Source organism: Plasmodium brasilianum, chromosome 13 (assembly GCF_023973825.1).
Source record: "Plasmodium brasilianum strain Bolivian I chromosome 13, whole genome shotgun sequence".
NCBI lineage: Eukaryota > Apicomplexa > Aconoidasida > Haemosporida > Plasmodiidae > Plasmodium > Plasmodium brasilianum.
Window position 1 is genome coordinate 907963 of NC_090126.1, and position 27999 is coordinate 935961.

At 27.7% G+C, this 27999-nt stretch overlaps 4 protein-coding genes across 4 annotated transcripts; 1 reads left to right on the forward strand and 3 right to left on the reverse strand.

Moving 5' to 3' along the window:
- Positions 1 to 85: 85 nt before the first annotated feature.
- Positions 86 to 3981, reverse strand: MKS88_004876 (uncharacterized protein; the record flags this gene model as incomplete). Its single annotated transcript, XM_067218088.1, has 2 exons — positions 86 to 128; positions 314 to 3981. 2 exons carry the CDS (start codon positions 3979 to 3981, stop codon positions 86 to 88), a joined length of 3711 nt encoding a protein of 1236 aa, XP_067071256.1.
- Positions 3982 to 5543: 1562 nt separating this feature from the next.
- Positions 5544 to 8336, reverse strand: MKS88_004877 (translocon component PTEX150; the record flags this gene model as incomplete). Its single annotated transcript, XM_067218089.1, has 1 exon — positions 5544 to 8336. The coding sequence occupies one exon, from the start codon at positions 8334 to 8336 to the stop codon at positions 5544 to 5546; it is 2793 nt and encodes a 930-aa protein (XP_067071257.1).
- A 5112-nt stretch (positions 8337 to 13448) lies between these two features.
- MKS88_004878 (uncharacterized protein) lies at positions 13449 to 20746 on the forward strand (the record flags this gene model as incomplete). The annotated part of the gene is made up of 3 exons (XM_067218090.1): positions 13449 to 16539; positions 16595 to 17461; positions 17625 to 20746. 3 exons carry the CDS (start codon positions 13449 to 13451, stop codon positions 20744 to 20746), a joined length of 7080 nt encoding a protein of 2359 aa, XP_067071258.1.
- A 320-nt stretch (positions 20747 to 21066) lies between these two features.
- MKS88_004879 (uncharacterized protein) lies at positions 21067 to 26868 on the reverse strand (the record flags this gene model as incomplete). The annotated part of the gene is made up of 2 exons (XM_067218091.1): positions 21067 to 21228; positions 21583 to 26868. 2 exons carry the CDS (start codon positions 26866 to 26868, stop codon positions 21067 to 21069), a joined length of 5448 nt encoding a protein of 1815 aa, XP_067071259.1.
- Between the last annotated feature and the right edge of the window lie 1131 nt (positions 26869 to 27999).

Below are 27999 nucleotides of genomic sequence, written 5' to 3' on the forward strand. Positions count from 1 at the left end.
TTAATTTCATTTTTTTTTTTTTTTTTTTTTTTTTGCGAAAAATGGTTACTTAGCATAGCCTTTTCCTTTCAAATTATCAAAAATGTCAAATGTCGAAATGACTGAAGTACCTCGTAAGCATTCTAAACCTGCGGGGAAGGGCCAAAGAGGTAAGCATCAAAAAATGAGAAAATTTCAAGTATAATAATTTAAAAGATTACAAGATGAACAAATAAGAGCTGGGCGAAGAACAACTATACTAGCAAACACACATAAAGGGAAAACTACTATACAAATGACAAAAATAAAAATAAAGATATCAATTTTGCTTTACTTGGGACTGTTCGAAGGAATGCTCAAATATTCCCCTTTATTAATAACTACATTAAATTTGTTCTTCTTTAAATAACGAAAAATCTTAATAGTAATGCTGTTGACGTTTTTGTACTCACGAATATAATCCAAGGCAATTATAAAAATAGCATTTTGGCTTAACTCCTTCGAATGGCTATTTTTTAATATTTTAAAAATATTATTAACAAGGTAATTATTCGTTTTATTATATTTTTGTAAACTCAAATAAATATACATCATATTTTCCTTTATGTGTGTATTATCTTTTGCATTTGTTTTAAAGTAAATATATGAACATATATAGCTAATGTATTCTATTATGTGAACAAAATTACACACATTGCTTGACATATCATTCATATTCCGATTGCTCACATGCTGACTCATATCGTTAGGTACACATTTGCCCATGTTATCATTTCTACTCATCTCTTCAGAATTTGTAGTAATAATATTATTCGATTTATCATTTATTAGCATGCTATAACTGTTAGTCTTTAAATTTTTACAAATTTGTACGTGACCCATGTTTGGTTCATTCTTACTGAAGCAGCAATGTGGAATAGTGGCATCTATGAACATATCATCAAGGAGGAAGGAATTTTTAAAAAAGGTTGATACTTCTCCAGGATCGTCTGTTACACTATTTATATTACGATCCATCGCATGCTCTCCGTTTCTTAATTTTTTTCTCCCATTATTATGCCCATTTTTTCCCACATTTACGTTCTCCCCAGTGAGTGATAAAGGTTCTCCCCGCTCCTCCATAACGCATAGAGGGTATGCAATGGCATCTACATATGTGCTTAACTTTTTTACAATATCTTGACTGTAATTAAAAAAAAGCTGTAATTTATTCATAGGAATTGAATCTTGTCCATTATTATATGTTATAAACTGTAAGTGGGTAAATATGTGAATGATAAAGGAGGCCATCTTCCTTTGGTATATGTCGCAAGATGCATCTTCTTTTTCATCTCCTTGTGCATCTCTTAGGGAATCTTCCTGGGCATGTTCTTCTGCATTTTTTATGGCATCTCCCTGGGTATCTCCTTGTGCACCTCTTTTATATATATAATACATAAGAAGGTCTAATACAAAATTTACATAAACGTTTAATACTATTGTGTACTTGCTTATATCACACATATTTTCGTAATTAATGTAATAGTGTTTCTTGATGTACTTAAAAATATTGTCTACTTTGTTTGCATATACTGACATATCAATTTTTGTGCCATCTGTATGAGTTCGACATGACTCCACCTCCTGAAGACCAACATTGGTGTGATAGTAAAATAGGAAATTTCGAAAGAGTGCACTATATATATGCAAAAAGTTTAAGACCAAACGGTTCTCTTCAAACAATTGCATAAACAGTTTATTCACAAAAATTATTTGGTTTTCATTAAAGATTGGGCATGTATTATACAATACCGTTATTATATTATTAACATTTAAATAGATAATTTTTTGTGTTAATATGTACAAAAATATCTCGTTTAACTTTTTCATAAGCTCAACACATTCCTCACCAGTTACAGTCATATCCTCTTCAGTTCTTGCTTCGAGTTCATACAGGAAGCACATTTCATTTTCCTTTTTTAAATTATTTACGTATGAAGTGCACAATTCTACCTTACACTCTTCCGTACATTCCTTCTTACACTCTTCCGTACACTCCTTCTTACACTCTTCCGTACACTCCTTCTTACACTCTTCCGTACATTCCTTCTTACACTCTTCCGTACATTTCTTCTTACACTCTTCCGTACACTCCTTCTTACACTCTTCCGTACACTCCTTTTTACACTCCTTCCCCAATTTGCTGCTAGCACGAAGTAAAGACATCGCTATTCGACTTGACCCATTTTTCTTATTCAACTTGTCCGAAATACTATTGACAAGTTCTTGCATATGATTCCTTCGAGCAGTGGTTAAACTTTTCCCTTTTCTTTTTTTAAAATGCCTCTTTAAAATTCTATTTATGTATACATATAAATATATGACATGTTTTATGTTCATGTTTTCGAAATTTTTTTTTTTCTCATTCAAAATATGTAAAAAATGAGAGAGATATTCATTTTCATTTTTCGAAAAATAGGTAAGCATATTATATATTTCTAAATTATCATATGACTCAATATTATCTATTATTTTGTTAAATATAAAATTGATTAAATCTCTGTCACATAATTTTACTATGCTCTTAAAAACTTTTGCTTCTACTTTATTACATTTCATCATTTCGTTATTTATTACAAATTTAAATAAAGTCCTATCCAAATGAGAAATATAATTTTTATTTTTAAACAGGATCTCGTATATATGAAACAAGTAGTTATTTAAAAACAGAAAATTTTCTTTTTGCATAGGGGTCAATCTTTTTCGTGCGCTTAATGCCTTAATGGTTGTAGGATGAACTTTCGTATTTTTTCCTATCTGTTTATGTTCCTCCTCATATAAGTGTCTTACTTTCTCTTCTTCTTGGAAACCTACCCATTCTACTTGGCCGCTTATCAATTCTCTACTAGTCTGTATATTATCCCCTACTCTGCTTAAATACTCTCCTTTTACTAAACTGTAAAAATGACTATGTAAGTAAGTTCGAATTTTTTGAAATTTTTTAGACAAAAAATTAAAATTATGAATGCAACTAAACAAATAAAACTTGTTTAACATACTCAAGTGCTTGAAATCATTTTGTACATGTGAATACATTATAATGACAAGCTCCTTATCTATCATATTAATTTTTGACAAAAGGTAACAATATGAAAGATATAAATCAGTGTTCACATGTATATTTTTATTTTTGAGGAAACATAAAACTGCTCTACTTAAACTTAGTTTTCTTTTAATATCAACTTTTAAATTACAATCAATGAGTAACTTAAATATAACTACTGCATGTTTTAACCACAGGTATTTAACTTCATTAAGATTTGCATTCTTTAGCACGCTGTCATATTCACCGTTCAGCATATATTCACCTGATTCCTTCTCTTTTTCCACTTCCCTTTCCACTTTCTTTTCCATATCCTTTTCTTCTTCACATTTATGCAGTTTCCGTTTTTTGCTGCATACATTTTTATTCGTTAAATTTTTGCTTAGGCGTGCATAACGTGCCTCATTAAATGTTTCATCTTGCTTGATCATTTTTTCTTTCTTCACCTTTTCTGGGTTAGCCTTGTCCTCGTAGGGATCGAGCAGCTTGTTCCACTTACCATTCGTCGCATATGTCAATCCCAAATTACTCTTGCTCCTGTGAACTGTTTTTATATATTCTTTTAGTACACCTACAGAGATGTTGTTGTAGTACTTCCATTTTAGTTGTTGTATGTTTCTGTTATTCGAACCACCATCTGCAATTGCCACTTCATTTGCCAGTGTATTTTCCTCCGCATTCACAACTTCATTTTCCACTGCATCTGATGGTATATCTTCCTTCTTGCTGTTCAATTTGCACACATTCCTATTGATGTACTTTAGATAGTCCTGCGTATGTTCGCCGCTTACGTTCTTACTTGTGTCAAATATAATAAGATTTAAAATATTATTTATTTTATTATTTATTTCTTTCTCTAAAATTTTGTATGGCCATTTTTGCGTGTTCACATTGTTTCTGGCTGTGCTTATGGCTTTCATATTATTATTGACTGTACATTATGCTTAAATTTTTTTTTTTTTTTTTTTTTTTAAATGAACTTGAAAGATGGTTTTTTAATAAACTTTACCCATTGGAAGTAAATTCATTTATTTTATATATATTATTTATATTATATATATTATTTATATTATTTTTTGTATATTGCTTTTTTTTTTTTTTTTTTTTTTATCACTATATGCTCACACTGTTCAATGTGCCAGAATGTTATTAGTTTTTTCATTTTTCCCTACGATGTTTGGGTAAGTGCAGATATGTTTAATGTTACTTATTTGAGACAAAACACGCAAACTGTTTGTACATATATATATGATGTATGCAGGATGAAGGACGTATAAATTATACCTATGTACATAAAAATATACATATACCTATGCATATATATACAAATATATAAACAATAACACGTACGTTAAACAATCTTTGTAAGTTTTGCGCTCAAAGAAAATACTTCTACCACCCTATTAGAACAAATGTTCTTTTTTATACAAAAATGAAGTAGCAGAAGTGTCCTAATTACAATGATTAGAATAACTCTTCAAGTTTAAGAGAATACCTACATCGAGGTGATGATGTTATTATATATGCTTATAATCGGGGGTGTTTATCAAAAATTTACTGCGTCATTTTATTGAGTCATTTTTTTCTTACATTTTAATTCCAAATCTTTAATTTAAAAAGTAAAGTCAAATTTAATTAAAAAAGTTTAGAAAAAAAAAAAAAAAAGGTTTTTTTTATTCTATTATGATGCATTGTATTTTTTTATCATTATGTAAAAAGCACAATAAAAATATATAAAATACAAGCTTTTTAAAAGATTAATCAAATAGATGAACGTATTATATACACATACATTCATATATATATATATATATAAACACATATACATAAGTTTGAATATATATACATATATACACACACACATATATATATATATATATATATATATGTCTGTATGTTATGCAATATATGATATTATGTACATACTGAATTAAAAAAAAAAATTTTTAAAGAAAAAAAATTAAACTACATAGTAAAATCTATATAAAAGTAATTTTATGAATATAAATCTATAGCATAGTATATATATTTTTTCATTTTGTAAAATACAAAGTTGTAATAAAATAAAAATAAAGTAAAATTGCATAAAATATATTAAAATAGGTAAAATAAATAATAAAACAAGTAAAATGGACTAAAACTAAGCAAAATAAAATAAAAAAAAAAAAAAAAAAATCATACCAAAACATACACAACTGTCAACAGTATCTTTTTATGTAGCATACAAATAATTAATGCTTATCGCTCAGGGTTTCCAATAAAAAAAAAAAAGGTCAATTTTTTTTTTTTTTTTTTTTTTAAAATAGCATTTTCCGTTTGTACTTTTATGCGTGCAACTTTCTTTTTATGATCTCCTTTTATTTATTTTAATATTCATTAATTTTTGAAATTTTTCGCCAATATTTGTAGTAAATTTCCTCCAATTTTTGCCAAATTTTTGACTGCTTGACCTGATACTTCAGCGCTTCTTCCCATTTATTCCTTAATCATCGTCGTCCTCGTTCAAATCCTCTTCTTCATTCAACACCTGATCATTTTCATCTACACTGGTATCTTCATTGCTCGATGATCCAACTACATCCTTTCCATCGAATGTAACAAAACCATTTGAACCATTATTAAATGATGATTCACTGTCATTTGTGCTATTATTATTGTTTGTATTATTGTTCATACTTGTTTGACCTGAATTGCTTAGAATATCACTATTATTTTGACTATTAAAATTTTTTACAAAGTTTTCAAGTTGATCTTTTGAAAAGACTTGAACACCATAATTATCACTGGCATTACCAGCAAGTTTATTTTTTGGTGAAAAATTATTCAGATCGTCTTTTTCTTCATTTTCCAATTTTTGTTTTAATTTTAATTGTTTCTCCTTATCCTTTTGTTTTTTAAGTATTTTAAAAGCTTCTCTTCTTCTATATTCACTTAATTTTTTATAATATTTGTCATAAAATTTGGATTTATATGGAGTTGAACCTGTTCCCGAACCGTTAACAGCATCATCCACGGTCATACCATTACTTCGTTTTAAGAAATTAATTAAATCTTGTTTTTTATCATATACAGAAGTAAATACATAATTGTTTCCAACTAATTGAGGAGCTTCATGATAATAATTTGATGGAATACCAAGATAGGAATTTTTAATTTGTTTATATGCATCATAGAAGGTATCTTCTTCTTGATCTTCTTCTTTCTTTTCTGATTTCTTTTGTTTCAAATAGTCAATATTTTTAGAATCATAACTCATATGATATTGTCCGTTCTTTTTTAAAAATGCATTTAGTTGTTCATTTGATACAGCAGAAGTTTCATTTATGGATAAGTCTTTATCCTCTGTTGCATATGGAGATAACTCATAAAATACCTTATCAGGTGAAGCTAATTTTCTCAATTCTTCTTCAGTTAAGTCTTCATATGTTAATATACCATCTGAAATTAATTTTTTAATATCTTTTATACTAAATTCGTTTATATTTAATTCATCCTCCTTATTACCATCACCACTTTCTCCTTGGTTTGCATTATCATTTCCTCCATTTTCATTATCGTCATCATCGTCATCATCACCATCATCTGGAGTCAAAGATATATATTTTTTTATAATTCCTTCAATCATTTCTCTACTATTAGGATTATTAATACCTCTTACTGTTTCTTTTAAAGTGTCCATTTTGAAAGGTACTTGACCAGGATTTCTTTTTTTATTTTTTTTCTTTCTCTTACCTCCTTTACGATGTTTTCCCTTCTTAATTCCTTTCTTTGCACCATACAATGATGATTTTTTAGATGATTTCGGCTTCTGTACATTGCTCAAATCAAAAAAATGATTACCTCCAATAACAGAATTTGTCATTTGGTTTGAGTTTTTTCCTGCACCTGACGATGATGCTATTAATTCCTCCTTATCTCCTCCTGCAGAATTACCACTACTACTACTAATATGATTACTACCGTTTGATCCATTGTTATCTGTAACATTAATATTTGAATTGTTTGATTCATCATAATCTTCTAAAGAATCCCCATCAGATAATTTTCTATTGATACTGTTTGCAGTAACGTCTACCTTATTACCACCTAGACTAGGTTTATATGTGTTTATATCAAAACAATCAAATTTTTTATCATTAGAAACAAAATTATTGAAACTTAGTCTATCTACTAATGATATATCTTTGTTTGAGTTTAGTAAATACTGATCTGCGTTAAAACTATTTGTATTTATATCATTATTTTCATCAGTAACAACAGCATCCTCATCATATTCATACGCTTCATCATCTTTTCCAATTTTTGTTGAGTCATCATCTTCTATGTTCAAACCCATTTTATCACCTTTGTTCACTTTTTTTAACATATTCATCATATCTACTGTATCTAAGTTAAACATATTTCCATTATGTTTATCCCCAAAATTCATAATTGGTGCATTTACTGGAAGTTTTGCAAGAATATCTTTTAAAAATTCTTTATTTTTTAAAAAGTCATCATTTTGAATATTTTCTTTTATTTTTTCTACATCAACTCCTGCATTTTTTAAAACATTTTCTAATCTATCTTTTAACTCATTAATTTTATTAAGTTGTTCCGGGGTTAACTGAATATTTTTTCCCTTATTTTCGCTACCCTTTGTTCCATCTTCTCCTTCTACTCCATTTTCTCCTTTATTATTCAAGTTAGAATTATTAAACGAACTCAACATATCTTTAAATAAAGCACCATATGTACTAGCCCTACTATCATCATTATTATTATTATCACCTGACTTTTTATCACCGTCTAACGAACTAAGGAACGAATGAAATATTTCATTATTTAAAATATTTTCTATATTTAATTTTCCCCCTTTTCCCTGAAATATTTCACTGTTTAGAAGATTTTCTAAATTCATGTTATTTAATTTTCCTCGTTCTAACATATCGTTAAAAGGTTTCATCATATTTTGAAAATCTCTGTTTGCAGATGCATCACAAGTCTGTTTTGCTTCTTTTTCCTTAATGTTACTACTATCATCTTTTACACCCTCATTATTTTCATTTTTGTTGTTATCATCTGAGTTGCCATTATTTTCATCAGCTCCTCCACCTCCTACTGAATTGTCTGCACTATTGTCTATACTATTATTCTCATTATTGCCACTTCCAGTTTTTCCTGACTTGTTACATGTAGGCTTGACATTCAGGGTGCGATTTCCATTCGGCACATTTGCATAATAGCAATTAATTATAGTTGAAAAAATCAAAAAACTTACAGCCAACAACTTCATTTTATCAAAAATTTTATCTTATATACTTATAATATATTTATACATATACGTATGTATATGTCTATATATATATAGTATATAATTACAAAAAAAAAGCTATTAAAAATTAAGAAATTCGAAAACCAAAAAATATTACGAAATAGTAAATGCTAATAATTAAAAAAAAAAAATTTTTAATTATTAAAAACTGGAATAAAATTCTGATAAATGTTAAATAGTGTTAAATAATGGAGTATTTTGTTTCTCCTTCATAGCACTCTAAGTACTGTGTATTTCGTGTGAAACGATATATAAATAAAAAAAAACTAACAATAAAATCTAAAAAAAAATTAAATACTACTGTAATTAAAAAAAACAAGAGTGTTCTTGTAAATTTTACAATAGTAACATTTAATAAAAGGAAATGGAAAAAAAAAAAAAAAATCAAAGTACACAAGGTATGTTCATGATATATAAATGAACTAATAAAAAATGTATAAATAAATGTACTAATATATACATATATATATACAAGCCTAACAAAGCTATATAATTATTGTAAAATTATTAAAAATTAAATAGAAAAAATAATATATATGTAAAAAAAAGTTCTTTCACATTTTATACTTTTTGTATCTACATATAACTTATATATACAATATATTTATAAAGTAGTATAATATATATATTATTAAACAATTTTGGTTGTAAATTAACAAAGCCAACGTTTATTAATCTATTATAATTATTAGAAATTAAATGTATAAAAAACATTTATATATAATAAATTTTTTTTAAATATATATATATTTCACTAATTAATATTTTGAAAACGTACAATTATCTATAAAAATGTATATGTATAAATTATAATATTTAATAATAGAAAAATAAAAAATAAAAAATTTTTAATTATACATATATAATCTTTAAAAAAAAATAATAATAAATAAATTCCAAAAATGAAAAAAAAAAAAAAAAGAAAAAAAAAGAGTTTTTAAAGCTATATTTATTGAAGTCATGTTTTATAATAAAATTCATAAAACATAATTCATTTTATTTAATAATAAAATGTAACAAGCTTAAAAATGTAAACTTATATAAAGTTATATTATAATAAAATGTACATGGGTTTTTATTTATAAATTAGTGTACGAACGTATATATATGTATATATATATAAATATATTTATATAAAGTAAAAATATATTGTTAGTAATTAAATTGTATTTAATCAATTTTTGAAAAAACAACTGATTTTTATAAAAATTAATTATACGTAAAATGTTAATTATAATATATAGCATGTGTTATTTTATAAATTACATCTTAAATTTTTTTTTTCATTTTTTTTCACATGAGGTTATAATAATATATATTATAACTTCGTGTATTTAGATTTATCATTGCCACATTATACTTTTTTATAACTGATTATGGGGGTAAACAATTCAATTCATTGGTTTAATAATACTTAAATATAATTTCATGTATAAAAAATATAAGCGCCTTTGAAATTAAAATAAATTAAAAGAAGTTGCATGTAACCTTGGCTCGATGAAACACTTAAAAAATTATTACAGCTGCTTAAAGCCGGGATTTCACATTTAACGAAAAACTTAAGAGAAAAAAAAAAAGAAAAAAAAAAGCATATTTTTAATGCAAGAAGTTACGTACGTACCACAAGCCATCACTAACACAAATAAATAAAAAACACTTCTTTTCTTCTTAAGCAATCATTAATATGTATATATATATATTTATATATATACTTCTTCCGAGTTTCAGGCAGCAGTGTTAATTTCTGCATGTTCAACTGTGAGAAGAGCAAATCCCCACAACACTTACAGTTACATATATATATATATATACATACTTGTAATATTGTACACTGTAATTTATCTTAGAATTATAATAATGTATTACATATTACATATACAATTCATATATATATTACATCATAATATATATTTAAATACACGTAATTATTATATGTATGTAACATGTATAATGTAATATATACACGTAATTATATATATACTGTAATATATATACACGTAATTGTATATATGTTACAAAAATATAAACTCTTATTTATATATGTTGTAACTAATATTTTTCGATTAAAAATGTTTATTTCTTTTTCTTTTTTTTACTTTATATTTTTTATTTTTTGCTACATTTTTATTTTTATAACTTAGTAAATGGTAGTAAATTAATACGCAACTTTCATAATTTTCTCTTACATTTTATAAAAACAAAGAAAAAATTCTCTTTTTTTTCACAATACGTATAAAAAAAATTTTTTTCGCATTTGCGTGCACATTATATATATATATGAAATATATGTATATTTTTAATATTTTTTAATTTTTTTGTTAATTTACGTTTTTCAATTTTCCTTCATAAAATGAATATCTCATTTTTCAATTTTAACCTCAGTAAAACTGGCTCTTTCTGCTTATATATACTATTCACACATACGTAGCGTGCGAAGTTTTAGCGGCTATATACATGTGTATAATGTTAATTCATAATAACATATATATATTATATGTTTATATTAATTGTATATATAATATACGCAACTACTATGCATTATTGTGCTTTTACTCATGCCGTAATAATATGTTATATATACATTTTTTTTTTATAATAAAAATCTTAGGGAATAAAACAAAAATATTTAAATTTAAAAAATTAAGAAAAATCGAATAAAAAAAAATAATTATTTAAGAGTAAAAAAAAAAAAAAAAAAATTAAAAAAAATATACCCAAGGAACCCTTGCACAAACAGTATTTCTCATTTTTTTTTTTTTTAAATATCGAAATAAAAAAATTAAAGCAAATTCTTCTGCTTAAAAAAAAAAAAAAAAAAAATTTTATATATAATAATAAAATAAAATGTATCGAATATTTACAACATTTTATTTTTTTTCAAAATATAAATAGTCTTTAAAAAAAAGAAAGCATGCATCTAAAGGTGATAGCAGAGTGAGTGAACCATTTATTATATAGTATGATAATGTGCAATTATAATTTACATACACCATTAAAACAAAGCTACAAAGAGGAAAGAAGTTTTTTCAGCGTACTAATCGTCTCTTCATATTAAAAACTATAACTACTTATTTAGTAAGTAAAAAGAACAATATTTTTGCTTTTATTGTGAGGTTAAATTATTACATTGCTGAATTCAATTAAAAATAGTAATTTACATTAACAAGTTTTATATGATGTCATTTAAAAAGGTTAAGTAGTAACCATAAAATTAAACAACACACTGTTAATGTAATAGTTTATATTTATATCAGTTTATCCATTCCTTTTACATGTGTAACTCTTAAACGAAACCATATGGTAGAAATTTTTTTAAATATTCAGAACTTACTATCCTTTTCACTAGAGCTTTAACATATGTATATATATATATATATATATATATATATATGTACATGTTCAAAACGTACTATCTTATGTATACCTCATGATTTTATTCCTGAGGTAACTCTTACAGCCATGCGGACAATAATTACTGCTTTGTGTCATTCTTTTATATTGGGCATTTGATGATAAAATATAATTACACAGTAGCAATGGCAAGAAATTGTAGATCACTGGCGAGTTGAGGTTTTCTTATAAATATTAAAAGAAAATATATCATATTATTATATAGATATACATATGCGAATATATTCATATGTATTACATGTACAGTAATGTACTCTTTAATACTGAAAAACCTTACAGAGAATTAAATTATTTAACAAAGAGCATTTTTTTTTTTTTTAATTATTAACATGCAAGGAAAAAAAAAAAAAAAAATCAGTTATTTTCCTCTAACACACATACTGATTAATAATAAAAAAATGAAGGAAAATAAAAATGATCGCCCTGTTTAACTGTGGCAAAATACGGTTACGTCAATTTTCCATATTATGCAAATCATGACTTACAAGTATCTTTACATTCGAGGTATAATAATTAAAAGTAAATTTCAAAAAAAACCAATGGTATTTTGAAATGTATTTTACGAAAAAATTTTATGAACACATTATTTTAAAAAAATATACTGCCGTTTCTTTTTTTTTTTTTCTCGATTTAATTTTTATTATAATTATTTTTATTTTTTCTACAATTTCAACGTCTTTGTAGTAATATCTCCACATCCGTTTTAAGCGTTTTTTTGATATGTTTTTGTTTCTTACGTTTTTTTCTTCTTCCTTACATATATTTTTCCTAATTTTTTACATATTTTTTTGTTTACATATTATATATACTTTTTTCCTTTTCGTTTTCTATATGTCTGCACCTAGTGCATCATAAAAAATAATTACAAAAAATTACGAAAAGTTAAAAATTACGGAAAATAAAGAATTTATTTTTAATTTTGTGATTAAGAAGATGGATGAGTATTTTTGCAGGTACAAAAATAGTTAGCAATATCATGTTGTTTCTTATTCATTTGAAAAAAAAAAAAAAAAAAAAAAAAAAAAAAACAATGTTACAACTTACAGAAACATTTTAACTCAAAAATGTGTTATTTGTAAACAAGTGCACATAACACAATTTTTGAATAAAAAATATTTTTTATAAAAACATATAATAATAATACCGCAAAAAATACGACAAAATGTGTAGAACTGTTCTACGTGCTATGTGCATATATATACATACATATATGTTTAGCTGTAAAACATGTATGTATATTTTTTAAATAAATCCAAATTTTTAAGTTACGTGAAAGTGTAAGGCATTAAAGTTTTTTTCTATCTTTAGTTATCACTTTAACACAATTAGTGTGTGTATGTATGTTTTATACATATTAATGTGTCATTAAATGGTTACGCTTGTGACAACACTGGAGAGGGGAGTACAGTAAATTTCAGTAGTTGTATATCATCATAAGGTATACATACGCAAATCTATGTATATATATGCGCATGTATGTAGGTATGTATGTATGTATATATATTATATATATATGTACGCATGCCCGCAGGACGGTAGATACGCTAACAACCACCATGGAATCAGTAAACTCAATCTGATGATAAATAATTTTTTTTTTTTTTTAATATATTCATAAAAATAATTATATATACAAAGTGTACCTATCAATATAAACACAAAATGAGTGTAAATAATAGAAAAAAAAGTATTTATTTTTATAAAAATAGGAGCACAAATAGTATTGAAGTTGTAAACTCCCAAAAGAGTAATTCCTTTATGAGTAATAATTCAAACAATGAAAATAAAAACAAAAATATAAGTAAAACAAAAGAAGATTTTCTAAAAAGTTATTTTGGAATTTTCATTAATAATAATAATACTTGGAAAAAATCCAATGATTCAATATTTTACGAAATTAAAAGTTCAGAAGAGAATAAAATTAATAGCCACTTAACTTTTGAAAGTGCCGATGAAGATGAAATTGAAAATATAGATGCACAAATAGGATCATCAAGGAGATCTTTCTATTCTATATATGACTACACCGATGAAACTGAGAGTAGTGATTATAATATGTTAAATGTGAATCAAGGATACGAATTCTTTTACAATGAAAAAACATTAGATCCATCAATTACAGGAAAAATGCTCTTACATGAGCTTGGAAATAATTACATGCACATCTACGATACGGACAATTTTTATAGCAATGATGAAAGTAGTGAGGATATAACTGAAGAAGTACACTCCACGAGAAATAAAAAAGCGGATAAAAGTAGGAAAACCTCAAAAAGGGCTGCAAAAAAGACGGTAAAAAGGGCAGAAAAAAGTGCTGTAAAAAGAGAAGTATATATCGCATCGGACAGAGCAGCAAGAGGAGAAACGATCGTCGAAACTCAATTTGAGACAAATAACAAAGCGAGAGTAAAATCTGTAGAAGGATCAAGAAACAGTCCTATTAAAAACATACGCAATTTGGTGAATCGCTACAAAATGAATAAATCGCAAGCAAACATTCAGTACATTGGAATTATTACCATTCTGAAAAAGTATACATACGTAATAAAAAAAAACGGTATTATATTTTTTAAGAATAGATTAAATAAAAAGGAAATACTTTTAAGTAGAAAAATTAAAAAAAGGTTCAATAGGTCTAACAATTTTTACTCTACATTTAGAAAGTATATAGGTGATATGCGAACGAAGGAAAAGATAAATAAATGCTACTTTTTTAGATATCTATATTTTTGCATGCTCAAAAAAAAATTTCAAAATTATTATAGGAAAAAAAAATTAAAGACATTAATCAAGTATGCTAATAGACAAAAAAGAAGAAATTCTTATTTAAGCAAATATATAAAATGCTCTTTACATGATAAATCTTATATGGAAAAAAAAGACTCTGAAGAATTCACATGGAATAGAAGTCTTGTACAGATTTCGCCAGAGGGTACAAATACTTCTAAAGAATCTTTAGATATTCATAGTAAATGCAAAGAAGGCGACAAATATGATATGGACTCCTTTGGCCATGATACGAATAATAATAGAAGTAGCAGCAATGCCTTTATTGGTGAAAGAGAAAGAGAAGGTAACACGGAATCTGAAGACAAACATGTGCAAGTAAGTTGCGAAAAAAAAATCATGTCTTATTCTGATTTGGATAGCGATCTACAAATGTTTAGAAAAGGGTCGATAAAGAAAAAGAAAAAAAAGAACGCAGAAAAGGAAATAGAAGAGGGACAAGAAATAGAATCAGGAAAGGAAATAGAAGAGGAACAAGAAATAGAATCAGGAAAGGAAATAGAAGAGGAACAAGAAATAGAATCAGGAAAGGAAATAGAAGAGGGACAAGAAATAGAATCAGGAAAGGAAATAGAAGAGGGACAAGAAATAGAATCAGGAAAGGAAATAAAAGCCGAAAAGGAAATCGAAGTGGAAAGGGAAAACAAAATTGTAAACAAAGTGGAAAGAAACATCTGCAGTCAAATGAGCATAAGAAGTGGTGCCAGTCTCAGTGCCAATCCTGAGAGTCCAGTGGAAAATGTGGACCCAGAGGACAATAATAATGACGAAGGATTCACAAAGAAAAAGAGTGCATCCGATTGCAACAGTGAAAACGAAGAAATAGATATGCGTTCCAACTGTTCTCAGATCTACAGTAATTCTGAGAAAATACAAAGGGGTTTAAATAATTCAAAAATTTTTGTCTTATCTGAAAATATAAATGTTATCGAAAAGATTGTTATGTCAAAAGAAGAAGAAAAACATAGAATGAATAATCAACATAACAGTATTAGCATAAATTTTTTAAAAATCATAAATAACTCAATTGATACACAAAAAAATATATGTCATAAGGTATGGGAGAAAAAAAGTTCTGAACAAGTAAGCAATGATATAGCTAGGGGGGAATCTGACCATAGTAAAACATCCGAAATTAATGATCATGCATGTAGTAGTTTTTCTATTATTAAAAGTGTTAGCGATATTATTTTCCCAAATATAAGTAATGGTCATATTGATAGTTTAGGGATTGAAAACAGTAGGAGAGAAAGCTCTAGCAAGAATAGCGAAGGAGGTACTAATAGTGATTGCATTGTAGAAAAAAGAAATTATGATAACAAGGAGAAAAGCATTAGCGGGTTTAGTGACAGCATTGTGGACCAGAGTAATGATAGCAACAAAAGAGAAAATATCAGCCATCGCAGAAGTGTAAGCATAGATGATAGTATAACTGAGAATGAAAATGAAGCACATATACTTACTCAAAGCAATAATAGTGCTGCTATAGTCACTAAAGAATCAAATTTTTCTGGAAATATTGAAAAAATAAATTATGTCAAGGATGAGGAAGAAAATAAAAATAGCAAATATACATGTCAAAAGGATACGGAGGATAGCAATAAAGAGAGTAACAAAGAAAGCAGGAACGAGAGCAGTATAGAAAGTAGTAAAGAGAGCAGTATAGAAAGTAGTAAAGAGAGCAGTATAGAAAGTAGTAAAGAGAGCAGTATAGAAAGTAGTAAAGAGCGCAGTATAGAAAGCAGTAAAGATAGCAGTATAGAAAGTAGTAAGGAGAGCAGTATAGAAAGTAGTAAAGAGCGCAGTATAGAAAGCAGTAAAGAGGGCATCAAAGGGAGCAGTAAAGAGGGCATCAAAGGGAGCAGTAAAGAGGGCATCAAAGGGAGCAGTAAAGAGAGCATTAAAGAGGTAAAGAAGTGTATACTCACAGATAACAAAGAAGAATACAATGAGCATGAAATAATAAGTAAAAACATACACTTGTTAGAAAAAAAAAAAAAAAAAAAAAAATATCCAAACAGATAAATTTTCAAAGACTAAAAATTTATGTCATATTGATGATAAGGGTAATGAGAAGGACGTACGTTGTCCTAAAATAGACGTATGTAATATTCATCAAAAAAATACACGTAAAGTTATTAATTCTGAAAAAGATATAGAAAATAATATGGAAATGGAAATAAGAAAAAGTATGGAAGAGATGTTTAAGACAATTTTTGAAAAGGATATGCTTGAAGATAATTCGGATTTTACAAAAATGGGTGTAACACGTAATGCTATTTGCGAAAAATGGTTAGACGAAGAGGGCGTAATGGAAGTAAAACAAGAGGACATAAAGGGGGCGGATGCAGCCGTAGAGGAACCGAACGTAAAGCAGATGAACAAAAAAGACGTAAATCAGATACAGGGAGAGGAGAAAAACGTAAACGAAATAGACGAAGAAGAGGGGGAGATAGTGTCACTAAGGAAATATGGTCTTTCTTGTACTTGTCACAAACAAGATGAATTATGCAATGGTTTGAGAATGGGGACCCCTAACAATCTTTTTCAATCGTTTGGAAGGGTTAATAGAGAATGCAATAATTTGGGTAAAGAAAAATTAGAGACGAAAACAAAAGAAAGATACAGAGTATCAAAGGAAGTCATAGAAAAAGAAGAGAGCACACAACAAAATGATAAACATAACGTCGACGCGTTAGACGATGCAAATAAATTGTGTTCTAGGCTGCAGAATAAAATTATGAAGGATATTAAAAAGGGATATATAAAAAAGATGAAAAGGCTTTTCAAGAAAAGATACAAAAAAATAGAAAAAAATATTTCTGAAAATATTAAAACTATTGTTCATAATTTTAACAGTAATGAAGATGATTATAAGCACCTTTCGGGTATTCGCCTAACAGAAGAAGAAAAGATAAAAAAAAAAAAAAAAAAAAAAATTAAAGAAAAATAAAAAAGAAGAAAAAAAAAAAAAGAAAAAGGAAAAGATAAGAGAAAATGGTATAGAATTAATTAGAAATTATACAAATGTTGAAAACTATGCACAATTAGACAATCCCGTTGTTAATAATGAACAAAATGATCATAAAAAAAATTCAATCTGCGAAGTAGGTCATAACAATGCCATAATTCCTAGCAGTATTAGTGAGGATATAAAGAGCATGCCGCAAAATAGCTATGACAAGGATAGTACAAACTATTTAGTTAATCGCTATATGCTTACCAGAATTAATAACGATAGTAATAGAGGTAATCCTTTTAGTACTGGAAATGTTGGTAGAATTTATCATGATGCACTTAGTCAAAATAACACTTCTAAATGTTTCGGTTCGTATTGTATAAACCATCAAAATAATATGAATAAGATGAAAAGTAATTCGAGCGAGAAAAGTAGCCATATGTGTTATGAGCCCTATATAAATATAATGAACATTCTTGAGAAACATAATTCTGGTGAGTATGATAAAAAAGGAAAAATAGAAAACGAGGAAATAAAACTTGGTATTATTATTCCTCAAAATAATATTAGAAATTCAAAACAAAATGTTATACTTAAAAATTTAAAATATACAGGACTTCCTTTTATATCTAACCACTTTAATAACGGAAATGAATTACTTAGTCAGCTGAATTTTACTGAGAAAAGGAACATAGGGGGCCTTTTCAAAAAAATAGATACTATCGGAAAAGGTAGTATGAGTGGAAAAACTGATGTCAATACAGATGATGGAATAAGCAGAAGGAAGGACATCCATATGAATGTTAATATGAACAGATCTACGAAAAACGTCAATGTTTCAAGCAAAATTCATCCTTTTGAATTTGTTAGGGCCGAAAGAGAAAATACCAAGCAACTTAGTAGTAACGATATTCTATTGTATAATAGCACTAGTGAACGTTTTATAAACGACAACAAAAAGATTAAGAAAAATAAGGAAGAGAAAGAAGAGCATTTAGTGCTTAGTTACCAAGCAAGACATAAAATAAAAACTCCTACCATCAAAACAAGTATACAGAAAATTAACAAAACGCTGTACTATCAAAATAATAATATGTATAATAAAATTTGGAATAAAGAGACAAAACATATAAATGAAAACAAGTTAAAAAGTACTGCTATCTTTTTTATTCATAAAAGAGGAAAATTAAATAAGAGCACAAAAAGTGAAAAAGGTATTTATACCTTATATCAATCAAAAAATCAAATGGATCAAAAATATTTTAGTGATAAAAGAATTTCTCCATATTGGTTATATAGAACAATTAAACATAGGGGTAAATACATCCCAATTACAAATGTTAATGATAGAAATGTATTTGTAGATAAATCTACTTATTATTCATTAATAAAAGATAGTGTTTCCCCCTTTTATTACTATGACACTTCATGTATTAACAGAGGGGACCTTTCGAATAATACCTCATTGGGCATACAAAAACTGGATGAAGTTAAAAAATATAAACTGGAGCAATGTGGATATATGAATGATGCTTGTGTAGTTAGTTGCAATGGTGAGAGCTACTTGCATGTAAACCGAAATGTGGCTAGTGGCGCCATAAGAAGCAGCAATAATAGCGCTGTGGATGGAAGCCGGGACAGCAGCATAATCGATGGTATGCACACGCATACATACAATGGTGCCATTGTTCTAAGGAGTGGAAGTAGTAACAGGGCAAAAGGAGATTATTTCCACTTGTACAAAACAAAGGCCATTTGTAATAGCCACCTGTCCGATTTGAACAACATATCATATGAAATGTCAATAGGTTATGAAGGCACAAGCACAATAAAAAATTGTCAAACATGCCAAAAGTCTCAGCAGGGAAATGCGCTTTTAGGTAGTAGTATTTTTAATAGAGCTTACGATAAAGGGAAAATAAGCATAAATAAAAATAGCCACCTAATAAACAAATATAACAAGACTTGTAGACAAACGCACTTAATAGGTGTGAGGAGCAAGACATGTACTAACAACAATAAGGACATTAACAAGAGTAACGACATGAACAACAGTAGCAACATGAAGAGAGTTTCTCGATGTAGTCAACAGACTCATACGTACGCCTTAAATAGAAGTATACTTTGTAAAAGGACAAATTTGGCAAAAACTCCAAACGTCAAAGAAATGTACGACGTTAGTTATGAGCGTGAGGACGTGAAAAAGGGGAACAGTTCGATTTTTCAAAAAGAAACAAAACAAAGTTTTAATTGTTTGGACAAATATCATCTACACAGAAATGTTAGCAGCATTGTAAACAGAATTGTAAACAGACGTCTAAACAACGATGCAGAGAACAACGGTGCGGAAAGAAAGCAGTGTTTTCTTAGCAACAGTAACGATGTAAGATTTGCACGGTTAAGAATGAAAATAAAAAATAAAAAAGAAAATATGGAAAAAAAGGAAAATATGGAAAAAAAGGAAAATATGGAAAAAAAGGAAAAGATCGAAAAAATGGAAAAGATCGAAAAAAAGGAAAAGATCGAAAAAAAGGAAAAGATCGAAAAAAACAATAATAATGCTTATAACAAAAATAACGGAAACAACGAAAGTATATGGAACTTAGCAAATTGTTACATTACAAGTGATAGCAACGCTCTTTACACAAATGGAAAATTGCATAACGATAATATTTTAAAAAAGAAGAATAAAAATAATTTATTCCCAGTCCAACATAATAATAAAACAAAGAAAGCAGTAAAAAGAGACAGCGAAAAAAATGAACGTCACTCGTGTAAAATGAAAGACGGGATATTGTCATGTACTAGTGATTTTCACATAAATAAAATTACTTCAAAAAACTGCATTTTAAAAAATATGTGCACTAGTGCATATAATTATTTTACTAATATATATGATACGAGAACAAATGAAAAGGATGTAGAAATTATGAACAAGTATCATCTTAAAGTAAAAAAAATTTCTTTCAATCGCAAAAATCAACCTTATCAAATGACTGATATATATAATATAAGAAACATGCCATTTTATATTTCAAATAATTCTTTTTTCTTTGATAATGTATTTAATACTCATATAAAAAAGGTTGCACTGAATAATAGGAACATTCAAAGTTTTCATATATGCTCCATTAATTCTTCACCATATGATCAAGTGAAGAGCACAAATTACAGGCATTATATGGAAAATATAGGTATATACAGGGATTTCTGAAGCTTCAAGCTACTCTTGTCAAGCCATATACTCGCTTTGTATCACAAAAACCTATATAAGCGAAATGACATTACGCAAAAGAATTCGTATGTTAGGGTCAAGACTTGACTATTCCTTTTTCGTTTTTTCGTTTTTTCGTTTAGTCGTTTTTTCGTTTTTTCGTTTAGTCGTTTTTTCGTTTTTTCGTTTTTTCGTTTAGTCGTTTTTTCGTTTTTTCATTTTTTCATTTTTTCATTTTGTCGTTTTTTCATTTTTTCATTTTTTCATTTTGTCGTTTTTTCATTTTTTTGCTTATTTGCTTTTTTGCCTATTTTGCTATTTCAATTTTTTTTGCTTTTTTTTGATATTTTTTTTTCGACATGTACCTTATCCCGCTTGTGCACTATGAAATTTCTCTGAGGGCACGGAATGACAATGCTCATGTTATTTTCCTTGTTACATCTGTAAATGCCAATAATTATTGCGCCCTTTTTCAGATAGTTCTACAAAGTAAAGGCAATCAATCACGTGAATTTATGACGCGTAGGGTCAAAAAAATTAAATGTAAATATTCGCGTTTGTACATTTGTACATATGCACGCACAAATGCCCATACATGCACTCATACATATACACACATACATATACACACATACATATACACACATACATATACACACATACATATACACACATACATATACACACATACATATACACACATACATATACACACATACATATACACATATACATATACACAAATACATATACACAAATACATATACACAAATACATATACACACACACACACACACACACACACACGATACAAACTTTGGCCTTGCGTGTCAAACCTGAAAGAGGAGGAAGAAGTGCTTCGAATGGAATTTTGGATTAACTGCTTTTTGCAATAAATTGGTTTTCATTTTTTTCTGACTATCAGTATAAGTACCATCTATAAAAGCTTCAATGGCGGAAATGTTTAAGGAATTATTTTTGATTGGAAACGTGTAACCAATAAGGTGATATAGTAACTCATCAATAAACAAACTAGCTGATGTGAATTGTAGAAAATATAAATAGAAATAATAATTATCTACAAATATATGTTCAATTTTTTTGTATATATTTTCAACAAGTAGATTTCCATATTTAAAAAACTGAATTTGCTTTTTATAATTTTCTAAAAATAATAAATTATGTGCTTTGCTTATACTTATTTCGTTCGATTTTTTTTTTTTAAATGTATCAACATTTACATACACATCGTTATTTAAATACTGCACAGATAAAGTGTTGTTTAGTTCCATTAGTAAGTAAATATTTCTTTTCTTTTTCTTTTTCTTTTTTTCTACTTCTTCTACGTCTACATTTACTTCTTCCATTTCTTTCTTTTTCTCCTTTTCCTGTTTCTTATTACGTAGTGATTCGATGCTCTCATGAAAACTGCTATCCCTTTGTATTCCCAATTTTTTTTTTATATAATCATTATAAAGATTAGTTTCTGTGCTTTCTCTAAGGTAGTATTCAACAAAAGCACTGTTAATATCTCTCCTTCTAAATATATTCTGAATGTTGTTAAAAATTAGTATCAAGTCACTATCGTTATATTCACACATGTACTCAAAATAATTTATGCTTTCCGCTTTTTCGTTGTATGATATAACATTTTGATGTGATTTTAATTTTAAATAATTTTTAAATATAATACATTTTGTACATTGTAAAATGCCTGCAACAACTAGATTGAACAGAATTAAAGGAGATTTCTGTATATAGCACACATTATACTTGGACAATTTATTATTGTATATATAGGATGGTATCTGATCACTCAGAATAATTATATTATGATTTTTTCTTTTATATAACACTTTTAGAAATGTATTTAACGACTCTGGCCAATATATCAATATTATGAAATCCGTGTGTTGCGAGTTTTCCCCTTTTATACTTTTTTCTCTTCCCCTATTTTTCTCGCTTGATTTTCTATTCTTTTCTAACGGGCTTCCTTGACTAGGTCGCACTGGATTAGGTCCCATTTCACAAGGTGTCATTTCACCATTTTGAACTTCGTTCTGTAGTTCATCCCCTTCATCATGCACTATTTCTCCATCGGAGTTACAGTTATATTTTTCTCTTTTATCCATCCTGCTATGCTTTTTGCTATGCTTTTTATGGTCATGTGGGACTTTTTTTTTCCCCTCCTCTAACTTCTTGTTCACCATCTTTTCCTTCTTCTTCCCCTTATTCTTCATCTCTTCCTTATTTATGTTAACTCGTTGTTCTCCTTTTTCAGTTCCCTCAAGTGGAGAAGAATTGTCCATTTCATAATTACGACTGTTGCTACTATTTGATGTGCTGCTAACAGAAGTGTCGCTATTCGACGTACCTCTAACCGACGTGCCATTAGGATATGAGTTTTTATTACGATAAGGTGCTTCTGCGTTTTTCCTTCTTAGGTTAAAAATTTGAATTGCTTGTAAATAATTCTCTACTCTATATATATTTAAAACAGGATTAAAAAATATATTATTTTCATTTTTTAAAATCCTCATTTCTGAGTAATATGTGTTTTGATTATTGGTGTTATGTTCTTCAGATCCTTCATCTGGTGCATTTCTTTGGTTTTTATTTCTTGGTGTTTTAACAGAGTCGATATTATCCATCCAATCTAAATTTACTTTCTTAATATTTTGAATTTTTTGTAGTATATTATACTTATCTGTTAGTACGATAAAGTAAGTATTACTAGATGTGTATACAAAATTAAGTGGATTTAATTTTATCTCATTGTAGTCATTTATTATTCCTATTATGTAAGCATTATAATTCATATACATATACTGCACTATGGTTACAAAATGAAAATTAAAAAAAGAAGGCGGTAATTTAATTTTATATATATTATATTTTATGCCTTTTATATAATTTACATAATTATTATAAGAACTGTAGAAGAAATCTTCATCGAAATTGTGTGAAAAGAAACCTTTATACATACTTTTCTTTTTTGTATCTTTCTGTAAATTGGCATATAAAGACTTACTTTTTTTGTTTTTATTAATATTTAGGTGTACTGCTTCTGTATTTTCCTTTCCCTTGCTTCCAACATTTTTCCCGTTTGTATTTCCCTTAGTGTTGACTTTTACCCCCCTGGAAGCGTCTATTTCTACTTCTCCCCCCAAAGAGTTCACCTCTTCACCCCCTACGCCTATCTCTCCACCTACTACATCCGCTTCTTCCTTTTCTTTTGACTCATCCTTTTCACCACTTTTGGCAATATCAATTTCGTAAAAGTCATTCCTTCCACTGCTGTTATTACTGTCTTTGAACTTTTTGCTTTTTTTCGAGAGAACACCATTCTCAGTGAAGTACTTCCTTGAGTTCACAAAGGAGAGCAACTTTAAGTGAAGCTTATATTCACCCTCATCATAATTACTTTGACTTCCTCTACTACTGGTACTATCACGACTACCTCTATTACCAAAACTTCCACTCTTGGTATATATATTTTTTTTTTTTTTTTTTTCCCCATCCTTCTTGCTTCCAGCGCTTTCCGCTCCACTGGTACTTCCGAAGGGAGTCTTATCCGGTTCAATGATTTCTTCTGGGTTATCAAAATACTTGTTTAATATATAGGTGTGCTTAAATTTTAACTTCTGCGGTGTGTTGATGAAAAATAAGAGTATTAGCAAAAACATGCCTGGGCAGTCGTCGACAGTTTTTGCAAATAGCTTCATTTTTAAGTCATTCAGACACACTATATTTCTGTTATTCCTTTTAAGTAGAATATTATGGTTACACATGTTATTTAGTAGAACTGATATGTATTTGTTGAAAGGCCCTAGCGATGTTATTTCATTATATCTCTTTAATGTTTCCATATCATTATTAATATTATGATGTGTGTTAATAATATTATTGCATATAAAAATACCACTACTATATGAAATGATTTTTTTTATTTTTAAAGGAAATGGTTTATTTAAATCGTATAAACATAAACTTGTTTTACAAGCCCCTTTTTTGTTTAATAAACGTATTATATTTATATAAAATTTTACAGGTAAGCTTGTTAATATAATAATTTCATCCAAATTACTGTACGAGGATTGCAACTCGTTGATTATTACATAAAGAGCTATTGGTTTGATATGACCTATTATAACAAAGTAACGTGCTCCTATATTTGGAATTTTTCCATATATTTTTTTTTCTTCTACCATATGATTTTTTAAGTAACGTATTTTATATTGTATATATGTAAAAGTCATAAAGATATAAAATATATAACTAATTTTTGTTTGTAATGTGAAAGGGAAACATGATCCTTTGCCCATACCAGCTGTTGATACTGTTTGCATCCCAGAGAAAACATAATCATATATTTCGTAATCTCCTTTACATGGGTGTTCCATTAATAAATGTATACACGCATATGTATATATAACAACTAGTATTTGTATTGATAAAGTAATAACAGGAAAATTTATCTTATGGTGATAATTGTTCTGACCAAACAAATTTTCAATTCGTAAAAAGTTAAGAAATCTAAATGGTCCAGATAAATATAACCATCCATATCTTTTAAATTTTACATCAGTTATAAAAGAGACAGCAACGTATAAAAATGGTGTATTCATTAAGTTTAATAAAAACCAATAACTTAATATATGGTTAGAAGAAAAAAAAAGAAATAATTTTATGCACAAGTCATACAAAATAAAATATTGCAAATATCCTTCAACAGTTTTATATGCCTTAGGTAGATAATCAGTATTCCAATTAAACATACCTGTGTCTATATCTACATTATTTCGACGTAAATGTTTATGTACCTTAACCCATACCATATGTAATATGAATGTTATGATCAAATCAGCTATTAAAAAAGAAGTATTTTTACAAAATTTTACAAATATTACTTTTATATTTACTATAAACTTAAGAAAAAGATTATGCCATCTTGAAAAATCATAATCATTTTGTACATGTTTATTTCGGTCATAGAAACTATGTAATGTATAATTATTTGTATTTGATCTGAAACCAGAAAAATAACTAGTTTTCCATGTTTCTAAGCCTTTTTTTTTATAAAATATTTTATTAACCATATAACAGAAATATTTCTTTTTATTATTTTTACAATCCACTTTTTCTTCTGTACAGTCTTCATTTTTCATATTTAAATATTTCTTATCATATAGAAAGGATCCAATCTTTCTTTTATCATCCTTTAACTCAATGCTTGAATTCATATTTACTTTATATTCATCTTTCATTATTTTAACATTCTGCTTATACTCTTCTTCTGATTGTACCACATTGTCAGTGTCATTCAGTTCTATATATTTTATTATCTTATCCTTAATTTTCAACGTTTTTCTTTGATCATTAAAACAAATCTTTTCATATTCTTCACAACTATCTATAATATATTTTTTATTATTCCCTCCTTTTTTTAAAACATAATCATTGATTTCATTCTTGCTGTACCTCCCATTTTTTTTCCTACTCCGTGTATTCTTCTTTAATATACCATTGACATCCTTTCTGTTCCTACTTCCATTAGTTCCTTGGAAATTTTTATTGTCGTCTTCGTTGTTTTCTACGTTCACTATATCGGAATTTTCTATCCTCACTCGGGAACTTTTACCGTCCACTACTCTGCTTCTATTCCTACTTCCATCCCTGTTTCCATTCCTGTTACCATTCCTGCCTCTTCCTCTTACCTCACCATGTTTGTATCCTTGGTGCTCATTCTGCCCGTTGTGTCTGTCGATGTTTCCCTTATCCAAAAAATTCTGATTCATGTAGAGAAAACTGGTATCTATTAAGTTATCAATCTTTAAGTCCTTGTTATTAACCTTTCTCTTTGAAAGCAAATCTTTTTTTAGTGAGTACGTGTATATTTTTTTTTTCCTTGTTTTATAAAATAAGGTGTACTTAACTGAGTTTGCTATTTCTGGTAATATGGCCAAAATGTACGATATAGTATATATAAGCGCCAGTAAGGGAATACTCAAGTAGCAAATAGAATTATCATACATAACCATGAAGTCCAGGAAAAAATATGCAGTTGCCAAAAAAATTGTAAGAAAAACGATTCTCTCGAGTACTACGTATACCCTCGCCATCTTTCCTCGCGTCTGAAGGGGGGGAAATGGAAAAAAGAGAAGAATTAAAGCGAAAATACAAAGTATATAATGCGAATAATAAATATACGTAATAGCGGGTAAATAGCTATGTAATATACCCTAAGGTGTCACAACGCATATATATTATCGTGCATGCGCAGTGCTCTAAACACGCACCCCGAATACATCCCAAATGAGGCAAAGGAACAGCAGATCAGTAAAACAGAAAAAAAAAAGAACAAAAATTTTAACATAAATGATATACAAATTTAGGTAAATGTGCACGAGTTACAAGTAACCTATGAATAATTTAAAGTAACACTCTCCTACAATTTCTCTTTTTTTTTTTTTTTTTTTTTCATTCTACACACTGGATACATCCAATTGCATTTACATGCTCTATATCATAGTAGTCCTTTTCTGACTTTATTTTTTTTTTTTACATTTGGAAAAAAGTATAGTTCGACTTCTAACTAGAATGCAGACGCTTTTGCTGAGTAATTTGAACAACGCATATAAGTTTGAACACAGGAAAAATAGAGGAACGGTTTGGTGAAATTAAAAACTTTTGCAGGAAAAAAAATAAAAATATACATAATGCTAAAGCACAAGGCAAATAAGGTAAAGTGCTATACGATGAACTCCTATAAATACCATAACGTGGAAAATTATCAGTTCTCTTTGACATAGTAACAATGGTTCTGAAATTGACTCTTTTCCTTTTTCGCTTTGATTCTTATCCTTTTCATTTTTGATAATCAACCTAATAGTGTATGCGTATTTCTCTTTCTTTCACAAGTTCGTGAGTATGTAAGGATGCATATACATATATATATGTACACTCGTGCGTGCACTTGTTTTTATCCTTCTAAATGCTTTTCTCCTCTTTTGTCAAATTCAAACACGAGTATTCTTAGGTGACATAACTTGTTTTTATATTTCAAAAATACTTTTTGTTTCTTCAAACAAAATATACATATATATATTTTTCATTAACTTGACAAATTATTCTATTTAATTTTTTTTTTTTTCACTATAAAAATTTAAATGTTAGATCAAACTGGATTATACGTAATCTGCCACACATATTGCAAACCTATTTATCGTAATTTCTGCTTTAATAGCATAAAC